The 13,243-nt window shown below is 39.2% G+C and overlaps 1 protein-coding gene across 27 annotated transcripts in view; it reads left to right on the top strand.

Moving 5' to 3' along the window:
• The window catches only part of EIF4G3 (eukaryotic translation initiation factor 4 gamma 3), a 315,445-nt gene that overhangs the window by 278,892 nt on the left and 23,310 nt on the right, over window positions 1-13,243 (top strand). For all 27 annotated transcript variants that reach the window (XM_034645782.1, XM_034645798.1, XM_019808886.2 and 24 more), the window contains 2 exons: window positions 81-199; window positions 5,580-5,752. In XM_034645782.1, coding sequence (XP_034501673.1) covers window positions 81-199; window positions 5,580-5,752 — 292 coding nt within the window. The remainder of the gene's footprint in view (window positions 1-80; window positions 200-5,579; window positions 5,753-13,243) is intronic.

Here is a 13,243-nt window from a genome sequence, read left to right as displayed (position 1 = left end):
ATAAATATTTTCAACCATAATCCCACCATTTTAATGATAATATTTGTCATTTTTACTTTCACTTTTTTTAACCTCACTAGTAGTGAAACCAGAAATTCCAGCAACATCAGCTCCTGACAAGCCTGCATTGTCAGAATTGGAGATGGAGAAGAAGTCCAAATCTATCATTGATGAATTTCTACACATTAATGATTTTAAGGTAAATGAAATTTAAAAAAAAAAAAAAAAAGCAAAACAGAAAGCCCCATAACAGATACAGTAACTTTCCTCTGGTCTGTGTCACTTGTCACTAAGACTTAGAGTGAGTAATCCAAGTCCCACAGAGTTCAGTTTGCACAACTCTGATGCACTCTTGCCAACTATTCTCTTTTAAATTGATAACGGAGTTCCCAGGATCACATGGCAGGAAGGGAGAATGGCCACCAGTCCATCCCCATGGTGGGATAACCGCATTGACTTTGATACTCGTGAACAGAAAACAACACATTACCATTATTAGGAATACCTTTCTCCCTATATATTGCCTCTCATGATCTTTACAGTCACTTTATCATCATTTTTGTATTAACTTTGAAGTATGGCTGATGTTACTTTTTATGTATTTCATAAGTAGAAAACTGAGGCACCAAGGAGTAAGCACTGTGTCAGGGTGAGACAGCCTAAGTGAAACATTCAAGACCCAGCTTTGAATCTGCCATTCTTTAGCTTTAGCCTTCTCTTTAATCTTCATTTTAAGATAGTGAATAAGAGAGACATAATACCTGACTTCATGAGCCCTATAGTCTCGTAGCAGAGACAGATCATAAAGACTTCACAAATATTTAAATTGTAGTTATGATAAATGCCAGTAGACCTATGGGTCTTAGAAAGATCTATAAATAGGACCTAGTTTAGTGATCTGGAGTCAGCAAAGGCTTATCTGTTAAATTATTTGTCAGATATATTAACTACTTTTGCTTTGGCATTATATTAAGTTTTCTTTCAAAGCTTACTTGTTCTCTTGACAGTGTAGTCATTGTCTGCTTTCTCTACTTAACAGTCACCTTGGTTATCTATAGCTCAGTCTTCTAAAACCCTCAGGCCTCTGAAATTGTCCAAAATTGAGAAGAAGTACTAAGAAATTTTGATGATGAGCCAGGTAATTGGAGAGGATATACCCAGTCAGTGAGCAACAAATACTCTGAAAGGAGAAAAGTATGACGCTATGATGAACTGGAGACACGGGGAAAAAAGACCTTAGTAACACCTATGTGCAACAGGAGGGCTCTCTGAAAAATCATTAGCCCTAGGCCTGGCCTGCAGGATGGAAGAAACAGATTGAATTAGGACTCAAATTTCTTTCTTTCTTTCTTTCTTTCTTTCTTTCTTTCTTTCTTTCTTTCTTTCTTTCTTTCTTTTTCTTTCTTTTTTTCTTTCTTTTTTTCTTTCTTTCTTTCTTTCTTTCTTTCTTTCTTTTTTTCTTTTCTTTTCTTTTCTTTTCTTTTCTTTTCTTTCTTTCTAATTTCATTTATTTATTTGACACAGGGAGGGAGAGAAAAAGAGCACAAGCAGGGGAAGCTGCAAGCAGAGGGAGAAACAGGCAGAGAGCCTGATGTGGGGTTTAATCCCAGGACCCTGGGATCATGACCCAAGCCAAAGGCAGACGCTTAACCAGCTGAGCCACCCAGGTGCCCAAGGACTCAGGAATTTCACTGTACAATGTACAAGGCAGCTCTGCTGTGTAGTGATGATAAGAACCAGGTAGTATTGTCAGATGTAGTAAGGGCTTACTATGTGCTAGGTGTGCTGTTGTACATATTTTATATGTCTTAGTTCATTTAATCCTCAGGAGGATCACCCTTCTGATGTTAATAGTATTATAATAGCCCATTTTTATAGGTATGGAAACTGAGAGGCAAAGATGTAAAATAACTCGCTCTGGGTCATGCTGTTGTTAAGTGGCCAACTCAGGATATAAAATTAGTTTTCTAAGGGCTCCTGGCTGGCTCATTCAGTAGAGCTTGTGACTCAGGGTCATGAGTCCAAGCCCCACATTGGGAATAGAGATTACTTAAAAAAGTAAAAATGGGGCACCTGGCTGGCTCAGTCAGGAGAGCATGCAACTCTTGATCTCAGCGTTACAGGTTTGAGGCCCATGTTGGGTGTAAAGATTATTTAAAAATAAAATACTTAAAAAAAATAATAAAATTTAGGCTTCTAGTTTCAGAGCATAGACTATATCTTATTATCTTTAGCATATTAGTATGTTGTGCTAGAGGCTTACAGAACACATCCTAAGAAAGAGGTTTTTCTAGCATCTTAGTAGATGCTATTATTATTAAAAAGTTGGGGTGCCTGGATGGCTCAGTTGGTTAAGCATCCAACTCTTGATTTTGGCTCAGATCTCAGAGTCCTGAGATTGATCCCTGAATCAGGATTCCAACTCAGCATGGAGTCCGCTTGAGGATTCTCTCTCCCTTTCCCTCTGCCCCTCCCCCAGCTCGTTTTCTGTCTCTCAAATAAATAAATATTTTTTAAAAATAATACAAGTTTAGGGGCGCCTGGGTGGCACAGCAGTTAGGCGTCTGCCTTCGGCTCAGGGCGTGATCCCAGTGTTCTGGGATCGAGCCCCACATCAGGCTCTTCTGCTATGAGCCTGCTTCTTCCTCTCCCACTCCCCCTGCTTGTGTTCCCTCTCTCGCTGGCTGTCTCTATCTCTGTTGAATAAATAAAATCTTTAAAAAATAATAATAATACAAGTTTAATATTTATTGTTTGTGTTTTGTGTTTCGCAGTATGCCTAGTCCTTATCTTATGTGCGTTCCTCACAGTAACTCTATGGCAAGAAGTTAAGACTGAAAGATTGTTGCACTCCTAAACTCACAGAGTAGTAAGCAGCAGAGCCAGGATTCAAACCTACACTTGTCTGGCTCTACACCCTGTGTTTTAGGCTTCTGTGATATATAGTTATTGAGTACCTAAAATGTGCCAGCCACATTTTGGAGAAGACTGCCTGCATGTTCTGTAGTGTATATAGTGAACAACACAGTCTACTTCTGTGGGTCATTTGTGGAGCTTACCATCTTACGGGAGATAGCTAATAAATAAACAACAAATACAAAAGAAAAAAGAAAAATAATGTTTCAGTGCAGAGAAGTAAAACTAGGTGATATGGTAGCCAGTGACTGGGCAGTCACATAGCTAACAAATAAACAACGAATACAAAAAAAAGAAAGAGAAAAAGAATGTTTCAGTGCAAAGAATTTAAAACTAGGTGATATGATAGCTAGTGATTGGGCAGTCACAGAGACCATAGGAGATGTCAGTTCAGCTGAGTACTGAAGGAAATAAGAATCAAACCATGAGAAAATCAGGGAAAGGGCAAGATTACGAATTGCTGAGACATTTAAAAGTACCATGATACAGGGGCGCCTAGCTGGCTCAGTCAGTAGAACCTGTGACCGTTGATCTTGGGTTTGTAAGTTTGAGCCCCACGTTGGGTATAGAGATGACTTAAAAATAAAATCTTTTTTTTAAAAAAGTACAATGGTACATTTAGTTGACCCTGTATGCAGATTCAGTGAATAAATTCCCACTGGAAGACACTTAATCACTTCATGGAGCAGCTGGCTGGCTCAGTCGGAAGAGCATGAGACTCTTGATCTCGGGTCGTGAGTTTGAGCCCCATGTTGGCTGTAGAGATTACTTAAAAATGAAATCTTTAAAAAAAAAATGAAGACATTTAATCAATTCAGGTTAAATACTAAAGATACGTGCATTCATTTCCATGCTCTCCTGAAAAAAGCGTTATGATGATGGACTTTAAAATGAGGAACTCACAAGGGTAGAGAACACAGGGAATAGANTGAAGACATTTAATCAATTCAGGTTAAATACTAAAGATACATGCATTCATTTCCATGCTTTCCTGAAAAAAGCGTTATGATGATGGACTTTAAAATGAGGAACTCACAAGGGTAGAGAACACAGGGAATAGACAGCAGCAACATTCTGGAAGTTAGAAATTAGAAGGATCGGTGGTCATTTATTCAATAGGCTATGAATGTGCGTAAGGTGCAGATGGGACTGAAAAAAGAAGGACTGATTGGTTAAAAGTGGATATAAGACAGTTTTACATGACGCCTGGGCCAAATGTTTCCAAAATGCCAATGTCATAAAAAGATAAAAAGGAAAGAAAGGACTGATCTAGATTAAAGGAGTCTAAAGAGACTTCATGCATCCTGACACGTGATGTCGGGTTTTCAGTTGCATCCTAGAACAACAACAAAAGGCTATATTGGACATTTGGGGACAGTTGTGGAAATTCTGAATATATGCTATATATCAGATAGCTTTTTTTTTAAAGATTTATTTATTTTAGAGCAAGCAAGCCTAAGTGGGGGGAGGGGCAGAGGGAGAAAAATTTCAAGCGGACTCCCTGCTGAGCGNTAAGATTTATTTAGAGCAAGCAAGCCTAAGTGGGGGGAGGGGCAGAGGGAGAAAAATTTCAAGCGGACTCCCTGCTGAGCGTGGAGCCGAATGCAGGGCTCCATCTCATGATCAATGAGATCCTGACCTGAGGTGAAATCACAACTCAGACACTGAACCGACTGAGCCACCCAGGCCCCCTATCAGATAATAGTTTTATTGACATTATATGGATATTAAAATTCTCACATATATGTAAAGAGAACTAATGATGAATCTCAGCTGAAGTGAAGTTATGTATGTGTACATTGTACTATTCCATTTCTCTGTAGTTTGAAAGTTTTTTAGATCAAGAGTGGTCGTGAGGGAGGTATGAAATAAAATAGCAGAGGGAGAATAAAGCAGCAGTGAGAAACCTAGATGGGCCTTCCTCCCTTCATCAGTCAGGAGTCTGCCCTTCTTACATGCATTTTCCCCCTCAGAAGAGGCACTCTCTTCAGAGGTTCAAACAAAGGATTTGGGATTCAGACAAAGTTGAGTAGCTGAGGGCAGGGAGGCATACTGTTGGGTTGTATTGGTGATTCAGCAACCCTGGCTGCCAGGCTTCAGACATACAGACCTACAGATCACCCTGTGGTAAGGACCATTTCACAAGCCCCAGACCCCAAGAACTTCCTAAAAGGTTTTAGTACTTACGCTAACCATATTAACTTTCTTATGAAGGAAGACCTTCCCTGAAGACTTTGCAGATATTAACATAACCCAAACAGATATTATCTCAGTTCCCACATTGAGTCATTTGACTCATGATATTGAATGTGTTTCATAATATGCCATTTTCAGGTTTTTAAATGATCATAACACAGGTAAATGTTTTGTAGAAAAATACATTTTTGACTCTGGTTCTTTGAGTGATCTTTAATAAAATTGTTAACCTAAATACATTACCCTTATAAAGATCCTCTGTTCTTTTGTTTTTATATATGACTAATTTTGCCCATATCAGCCTGCAATTTACCAAGCTATATTAATATTTAAAAAAATATTTGAAGACTATCTTGTTTGTGGAGCTTTCTACTACTTTGTCATAAGTATAAGATTTTAAACTTATTCTAACACTCTAGTAATGGGATCCAGGTTTTAGAGTAAGCTTTTATTTGCTGTTTGAACAGGAAGCCATGCAGTGTGTGGAAGAACTGAATGCCCAGGGCCTGCTACATGTGTTTGTGAGAATGGGAGTGGAGTCCACCCTGGAAAGGAGCCAGATCACCAGGGATCATATGGGCCAATTACTCTATCAGCTGGTGCAGTCAGAAAAACTCAGCAAACAGGACATTTTCAAAGGGTCAGTATCCTCTTCAAGAGTGGTATTGAGTTTCTAGGCTCTTGAGTAGTGGTTAATTTTAAAAGTACGTATATTTTTAAGTATTTATTTTCGTAGACTAAAATTATGTCCACTATAATGTGTTGATGTATAATATGTTGATAGTATGTTGGTGGATATGATGGCATTTGGTAGATTGTACTGGGCATAAAGTTTTTCTCCTGCTTTCCTAAATATTATTGTTAGACCTGTGTTACGGTATAAGTAAAGTAGCAGAGACCACTTAACCTTGGGGAAACTCAGGCCCTCACCAGGCCATTTACATGGAAACCCTGCATGTTCTTTGAGGAAAAAGCTTTTTTTGTGTGAGGAAAATTCTGGAAAATTGACTTAAACCTAAAAGCCTTATCCTTTCAATAAACCATGGCTATTTGGCCAATGAATGCTTGTCTGTCTACTCTAGCCCCATAGAAGGAAGTTAACTCCAAATTGTTAATGATTTAGTCTGTTCCAGATTGGTTTCATTATGATTCTTGTTGATGGCTGCTTTGATGAAGTCTGGCTGTCACTAGTGTTGTATATGCATCAGATCAGGTTCTGATATGTTTGTGATCATCACATGTGAATGGATTGGATTCTTTCTGGTATAGCCCAGAATCTTACCCAGGCTTAGGTTCTGAAATCAATGTTCAAGGCAAAAATTGCATATGGTAAAAAATTTTGTTTTAGGAGCCATGTTGTTCAACTGTAAACATAGAAACACAGCCAACACTGCCAGGTGCCCACTCTCTAATCAATCAGGAACTAAGACCTGAAGGCTGGAACATCAGATTCACATCTCACATTTCATCCTCAACATTTGTTCATTGGGTAGAATGGCAGTAAGAATTCTGCACTATTTATTTTTCTCTTTGTAAATCATTTTGGCCAAATTCATAGTACATTCTTGTAAATTAAATGCACATGTGATGAAATGCCACTGTATGTTTTTCAGATATGGTCAACCCCTTAAAATAAGGTAATCATTAAATGCCAAAGTTGAATGTATTTAGGAATAATTGCTCATTTGATTTTGTGAGGAACGATGACAATGTCTTCAAGGTCCTAAAAAATATATACTTGCCCCTAGGGTGATTAATAAGCTATCTTTCAGCAATAAGGTAGTTTGTGATGAGCATCAACCTTAGTAAGTAGTTACCTTAGTGAGAAACTATGGCTGAAGTTGCTGTGATTGCTGGCCTTATGACCTAGATGGTTTCCCCGTTTCAAAAAGAGAAATCAGTTCACTCCAATTGTAAATAGAGCAAATGAGGGTATCTGAACCCTCACAAATAAATTGAGTTCTGTGCCTAGCCAACTCTCTCTAAATTATAGTTTCAAGCCCTGCAAACTACAGCTTAGATCATGATTATGTTAATTTATAATTATTTGCTTCTTTCTCTTCTATTATGATATATTCACCAGATAATTTTGTAAATGAGAATGCTGGGTTACTATTTACCCTTTCCCTCTTTCTTCAAATTATACTCTTAAGTTTATTTGTATCTGGAAAGACCTCAGGAAGTGGGGTCTAGCTTCATTGCTTCATTGAACTTGTGAGGTACTAGCTTGATTTCTAGGCTATCTCAGATATTGGTATTTCCCTTTGGGGGATTCCTTGAGGAAAAAGTGTCATAGTCAGACATCGTGTCTACATTTTCATTGGTGGTGGTGCTGCTGCTACTGCTGGCAATACAACCACCACCTTTTATTTATACTGAAAATGAGATTAACACTTCTTTGTCTCAGTAGCTACTTCATCTTCCTCTATCGCTACTTCCTTCTGCAGCTGGAGATAATGCAGTGACTCCAGACCTCGCTTTTGATACTTTGCGAGACCTAACCATGCCATCCTTAGGCCAAGACCTCTATGAAGACCCCTGTCCCTTCCTAAATGGAGAGGCCCAGCAGTTTTTTTCGAAGATGGGCACAAAGTGATAGCCACTTGTCATTATTCACCAAGAGCTTTCTTGCAAATAGATCAGAGTTTCCCATTTACTTCTAAAGCCCAGATTATGAATAGTTCATACTGTCCAGAGAGGCCATTTCATTTGAGCCATGGAAATACCCTGAGTCTTTTGTTTCTTTAGTCCCAATATCCGAAGACCTCTGTCTTTACGTAGCATTGGGGGCAGACATCTAAGGTCAGCTTCCTAGGATGCTGCTATCCCTTACATGCCAATTTCTAAGCAGTTTTTTTTTTTTTTNGGATGTCGGGTTTTCAGTTGCATCCTAGAACAACAACAAAAGGCTATATTGGACATTTGGGGACAGTTGTGGAAATTCTGAATATATGCTATATATCAGATAGCTTTTTTTTTTAAGATTTATTTAGAGCAAGCAAGCCTAAGTGGGGGGAGGGGCAGAGGGAGAAAAATTTCAAGCGGACTCCCTGCTGAGCGTGGAGCCGAATGCAGGGCTCCATCTCATGATCAATGAGATCCTGACCTGAGGTGAAATCACAACTCAGACACTGAACCAACTGAGCCACCCAGGCCCCCTATCAGATAATAGTTTTATTGACATTATATGGATATTAAAATTCTCGCATATATGTAAAGAGAACTAATGATGAATCTCAGCTGAAGTGAAGTTATATATGTGTACATTGTACTATTCCATTTCTCTGTAGTTTGAAAGTTTTTTAGATCAAGAGTGGTCGTGAGGGAGGTATGAAATAAAATAGCAGAGGGAGAATAAAGCAGCAGTGAGAAACCTAGATGGGCCTTCCTCCCTTCATCAGTCAGGAGTCTGCCCTTCTTACATGCATTTTCCCCCTCAGAAGAGGCACTCTCTTCAGAGGTTCAAACAAAGGATTTGGGATTCAGACAAAGTTGAGTAGCTGAGGGCAGGGAGGCATACTGTTGGGTTGTATTGGTGATTCAGCAACCCTGGCTGCCAGGCTTCAGACATACAGACCTACAGATCACCCTGTGGTAAGGACCATTTCACAAGCCCCAGACCCCAAGAACTTCCTAAAAGGTTTTAGTACTTACGCTAACCATATTAACTTTCTTATGAAGGAAGACCTTCCCTGAAGACTTTGCAGATATTAACATAACCCAAACAGATATTATCTCAGTTCCCACATTGAGTCATTTGACTCATGATATTGAATGTGTTTCATAATATGCCATTTTCAGGTTTTTAAATGATCATAACACAGGTAAATGTTTTGTAGAAAAATACATTTTTGACTCTGGTTCTTTGAGTGATCTTTAATAAAATTGTTAACCTAAATACATTACCCTTATAAAGATCCTCTGTTCTTTTGTTTTTATATATGACTAATTTTGCCCATATCAGCCTGCAATTTACCAAGCTATATTAATATTTAAAAAAATATTTGAAGACTATCTTGTTTGTGGAGCTTTCTACTACTTTGTCATAAGTATAAGATTTTAAACTTATTCTAACACTCTAGTAATGGGATCCAGGTTTTAGAGTAAGCTTTTATTTGCTGTTTGAACAGGAAGCCATGCAGTGTGTGGAAGAACTGAATGCCCAGGGCCTGCTACATGTGTTTGTGAGAATGGGAGTGGAGTCCACCCTGGAAAGGAGCCAGATCACCAGGGATCATATGGGCCAATTACTCTATCAGCTGGTGCAGTCAGAAAAACTCAGCAAACAGGACATTTTCAAAGGGTCAGTATCCTCTTCAAGAGTGGTATTGAGTTTCTAGGCTCTTGAGTAGTGGTTAATTTTAAAAGTACGTATATTTTTAAGTATTTATTTTCGTAGACTAAAATTATGTCCACTATAATGTGTTGATGTATAATATGTTGATAGTATGTTGGTGGATATGATGGCATTTGGTAGATTGTACTGGGCATAAAGTTTTTCTCCTGCTTTCCTAAATATTATTGTTAGACCTGTGTTACGGTATAAGTAAAGTAGCAGAGACCACTTAACCTTGGGGAAACTCAGGCCCTCACCAGGCCATTTACATGGAAACCCTGCATGTTCTTTGAGGAAAAAGCTTTTTTTGTGTGAGGAAAATTCTGGAAAATTGACTTAAACCTAAAAGCCTTATCCTTTCAATAAACCATGGCTATTTGGCCAATGAATGCTTGTCTGTCTACTCTAGCCCCATAGAAGGAAGTTAACTCCAAATTGTTAATGATTTAGTCTGTTCCAGATTGGTTTCATTATGATTCTTGTTGATGGCTGCTTTGATGAAGTCTGGCTGTCACTAGTGTTGTATATGCATCAGATCAGGTTCTGATATGTTTGTGATCATCACATGTGAATGGATTGGATTCTTTCTGGTATAGCCCAGAATCTTACCCAGGCTTAGGTTCTGAAATCAATGTTCAAGGCAAAAATTGCATATGGTAAAAAATTTTGTTTTAGGAGCCATGTTGTTCAACTGTAAACATAGAAACACAGCCAACACTGCCAGGTGCCCACTCTCTAATCAATCAGGAACTAAGACCTGAAGGCTGGAACATCAGATTCACATCTCACATTTCATCCTCAACATTTGTTCATTGGGTAGAATGGCAGTAAGAATTCTGCACTATTTATTTTTCTCTTTGTAAATCATTTTGGCCAAATTCATAGTACATTCTTGTAAATTAAATGCACATGTGATGAAATGCCACTGTATGTTTTTCAGATATGGTCAACCCCTTAAAATAAGGTAATCATTAAATGCCAAAGTTGAATGTATTTAGGAATAATTGCTCATTTGATTTTGTGAGGAACGATGACAATGTCTTCAAGGTCCTAAAAAATATATACTTGCCCCTAGGGTGATTAATAAGCTATCTTTCAGCAATAAGGTAGTTTGTGATGAGCATCAACCTTAGTAAGTAGTTACCTTAGTGAGAAACTATGGCTGAAGTTGCTGTGATTGCTGGCCTTATGACCTAGATGGTTTCCCCGTTTCAAAAAGAGAAATCAGTTCACTCCAATTGTAAATAGAGCAAATGAGGGTATCTGAACCCTCACAAATAAATTGAGTTCTGTGCCTAGCCAACTCTCTCTAAATTATAGTTTCAAGCCCTGCAAACTACAGCTTAGATCATGATTATGTTAATTTATAATTATTTGCTTCTTTCTCTTCTATTATGATATATTCACCAGATAATTTTGTAAATGAGAATGCTGGGTTACTATTTACCCTTTCCCTCTTTCTTCAAATTATACTCTTAAGTTTATTTGTATCTGGAAAGACCTCAGGAAGTGGGGTCTAGCTTCATTGCTTCATTGAACTTGTGAGGTACTAGCTTGATTTCTAGGCTATCTCAGATATTGGTATTTCCCTTTGGGGGATTCCTTGAGGAAAAAGTGTCATAGTCAGACATCGTGTCTACATTTTCATTGGTGGTGGTGCTGCTGCTACTGCTGGCAATACAACCACCACCTTTTATTTATACTGAAAATGAGATTAACACTTCTTTGTCTCAGTAGCTACTTCATCTTCCTCTATCGCTACTTCCTTCTGCAGCTGGAGATAATGCAGTGACTCCAGACCTCGCTTTTGATACTTTGCGAGACCTAACCATGCCATCCTTAGGCCAAGACCTCTATGAAGACCCCTGTCCCTTCCTAAATGGAGAGGCCCAGCAGTTTTTTTCGAAGATGGGCACAAAGTGATAGCCACTTGTCATTATTCACCAAGAGCTTTCTTGCAAATAGATCAGAGTTTCCCATTTACTTCTAAAGCCCAGATTATGAATAGTTCATACTGTCCAGAGAGGCCATTTCATTTGAGCCATGGAAATACCCTGAGTCTTTTGTTTCTTTAGTCCCAATATCCGAAGACCTCTGTCTTTACGTAGCATTGGGGGCAGACATCTAAGGTCAGCTTCCTAGGATGCTGCTATCCCTTACATGCCAATTTCTAAGCAGTTTTTTTTTTTTTTTTAAGATTTTCTTTCTTTATTTTTTTTTTTAAAGATTTTATTTATTTATTCAACAGAGATAGAGACAGCCAGCGAGAGAGGGAACACAAAGGGGGAGTGGGAGAGGAAGAAGCAGGCTCATAGCAGAAGAGCCTGATGTGGGGCTCGATCCCATAACGCCGGGATCACGCCCTGAGCCGAAGGCAGACGCTTAACCGCTGTGCCACCCAGGCACCCTTCTTTATTTGTTTGAGAGAGAGCACAAGCGGGTAAGAGCAGAGGAAGAAGCAGACTCGAGCGGGGGGAGGGGCAGACAGAGAAGGAGAAGCAGACTCTCCACTGAGCAGGGAGCCCGACACAGATCATGACCTGAGCTGAAGGCAGACACTGAACTGACTGAGCCACCCATGCGCCCCTTCTGAGCAGTTATTAAAGCTATTTCTGCCCAGCTCCCAAGCCACAGATGACGGAAGGTAGAAGGCCTCCCTGTTTACTGGGCCCTGATCAGCCAACTATTAATCTGCCATTTCTTCTACAGAACCCTTCAAAGCATGCACTACTACTAAATTCTAATACTAGACAAAAGTTTCAAAATAGGTTCTCTGTGTCACATTGTTTACTGGATAGTTTATCAACTCCAAGCATAATTGTTGCCACTTAGGTATAAAATATAATCCCCAAAGGGCACTTGAGTGGCTCAGTCAGTTAAGCATCTGGCTCTTGGTTCCGCTCAGGTCATGATCTCAGGGTCATGGGATTGAGCCCTGCGTCGGGCTCCACACTCAGTGTGGGGTCTGCTTGAGATTCTTTCTCTCCCTCTCTCTCTGCCCCTCCCCCTGCGCATGCTCTAGCTCGCTTGTGCAAGTGCTCGCTCGCTCTCTCTCAAATAAATCTTAAAACAAAACAAAAACATAGGGGCACCTGGGTGGCTCAGTCAGTTAAGGGCCTGCCTTCAGCTCAGGTCATGATCCCAGGGTCTTGGGATCAAGCCCCACATCAGGCTCCCCGCTTGGCAGAAGGCCTGCTTCTCCTTCTCCCTCTGCCTGCTGCTCCCCTTGCTGTGCTCTCTCTCTGTCAAATAAATAAATAAAATATTTAAAAGCAAAACAAAACATATTCCCACAAAGGCAACATCAAGCCATCTTGAAATTCTCAGGACTTAAATCTAAATACTTTATGATGCAAATTAGATAGGTTGGTCGGCAGATATATTATTGTATAGGTACATATGTTTCAAACAGTGTGGATATATTCATTCTATAACATGGCTTTAGAAGACTTCTTTCTTAAAACTGTCTAGTAAAAACAGTTGTGTGCAGTTCACTATTAGCCATGGAATTGGAATCTCTATGGAAGTGTAGTAAATAAATGAAAACCAGCATGGTAAAAATTGGAGTTGTCAATAGACACACAGTATGTACCTTCAGGAAGTTTGATATATTAGTGTTTCACTTTGGGAGACATTTGTTGGAGAGAAAATTCTAATCTCCTCCTCAGCTACTTTGGGGAACTTTTCCTACCACTTTTGGCAATTCTACCCTGCTATTCAGAACTTACACAATGCAGACTAAGTTTCAGATGCAAAATTGCTGAGGTGCAAATTAAAAAAAAAAAAAATTGTAGG

The sequence above is a fragment of the Ailuropoda melanoleuca genome, chromosome 2 (genome assembly GCF_002007445.2).
Source record: "Ailuropoda melanoleuca isolate Jingjing chromosome 2, ASM200744v2, whole genome shotgun sequence".
Classification (NCBI taxonomy): Eukaryota; Metazoa; Chordata; class Mammalia; order Carnivora; family Ursidae; genus Ailuropoda; species Ailuropoda melanoleuca.
This window is presented reverse-complemented; position numbering and strand designations above follow the sequence as displayed.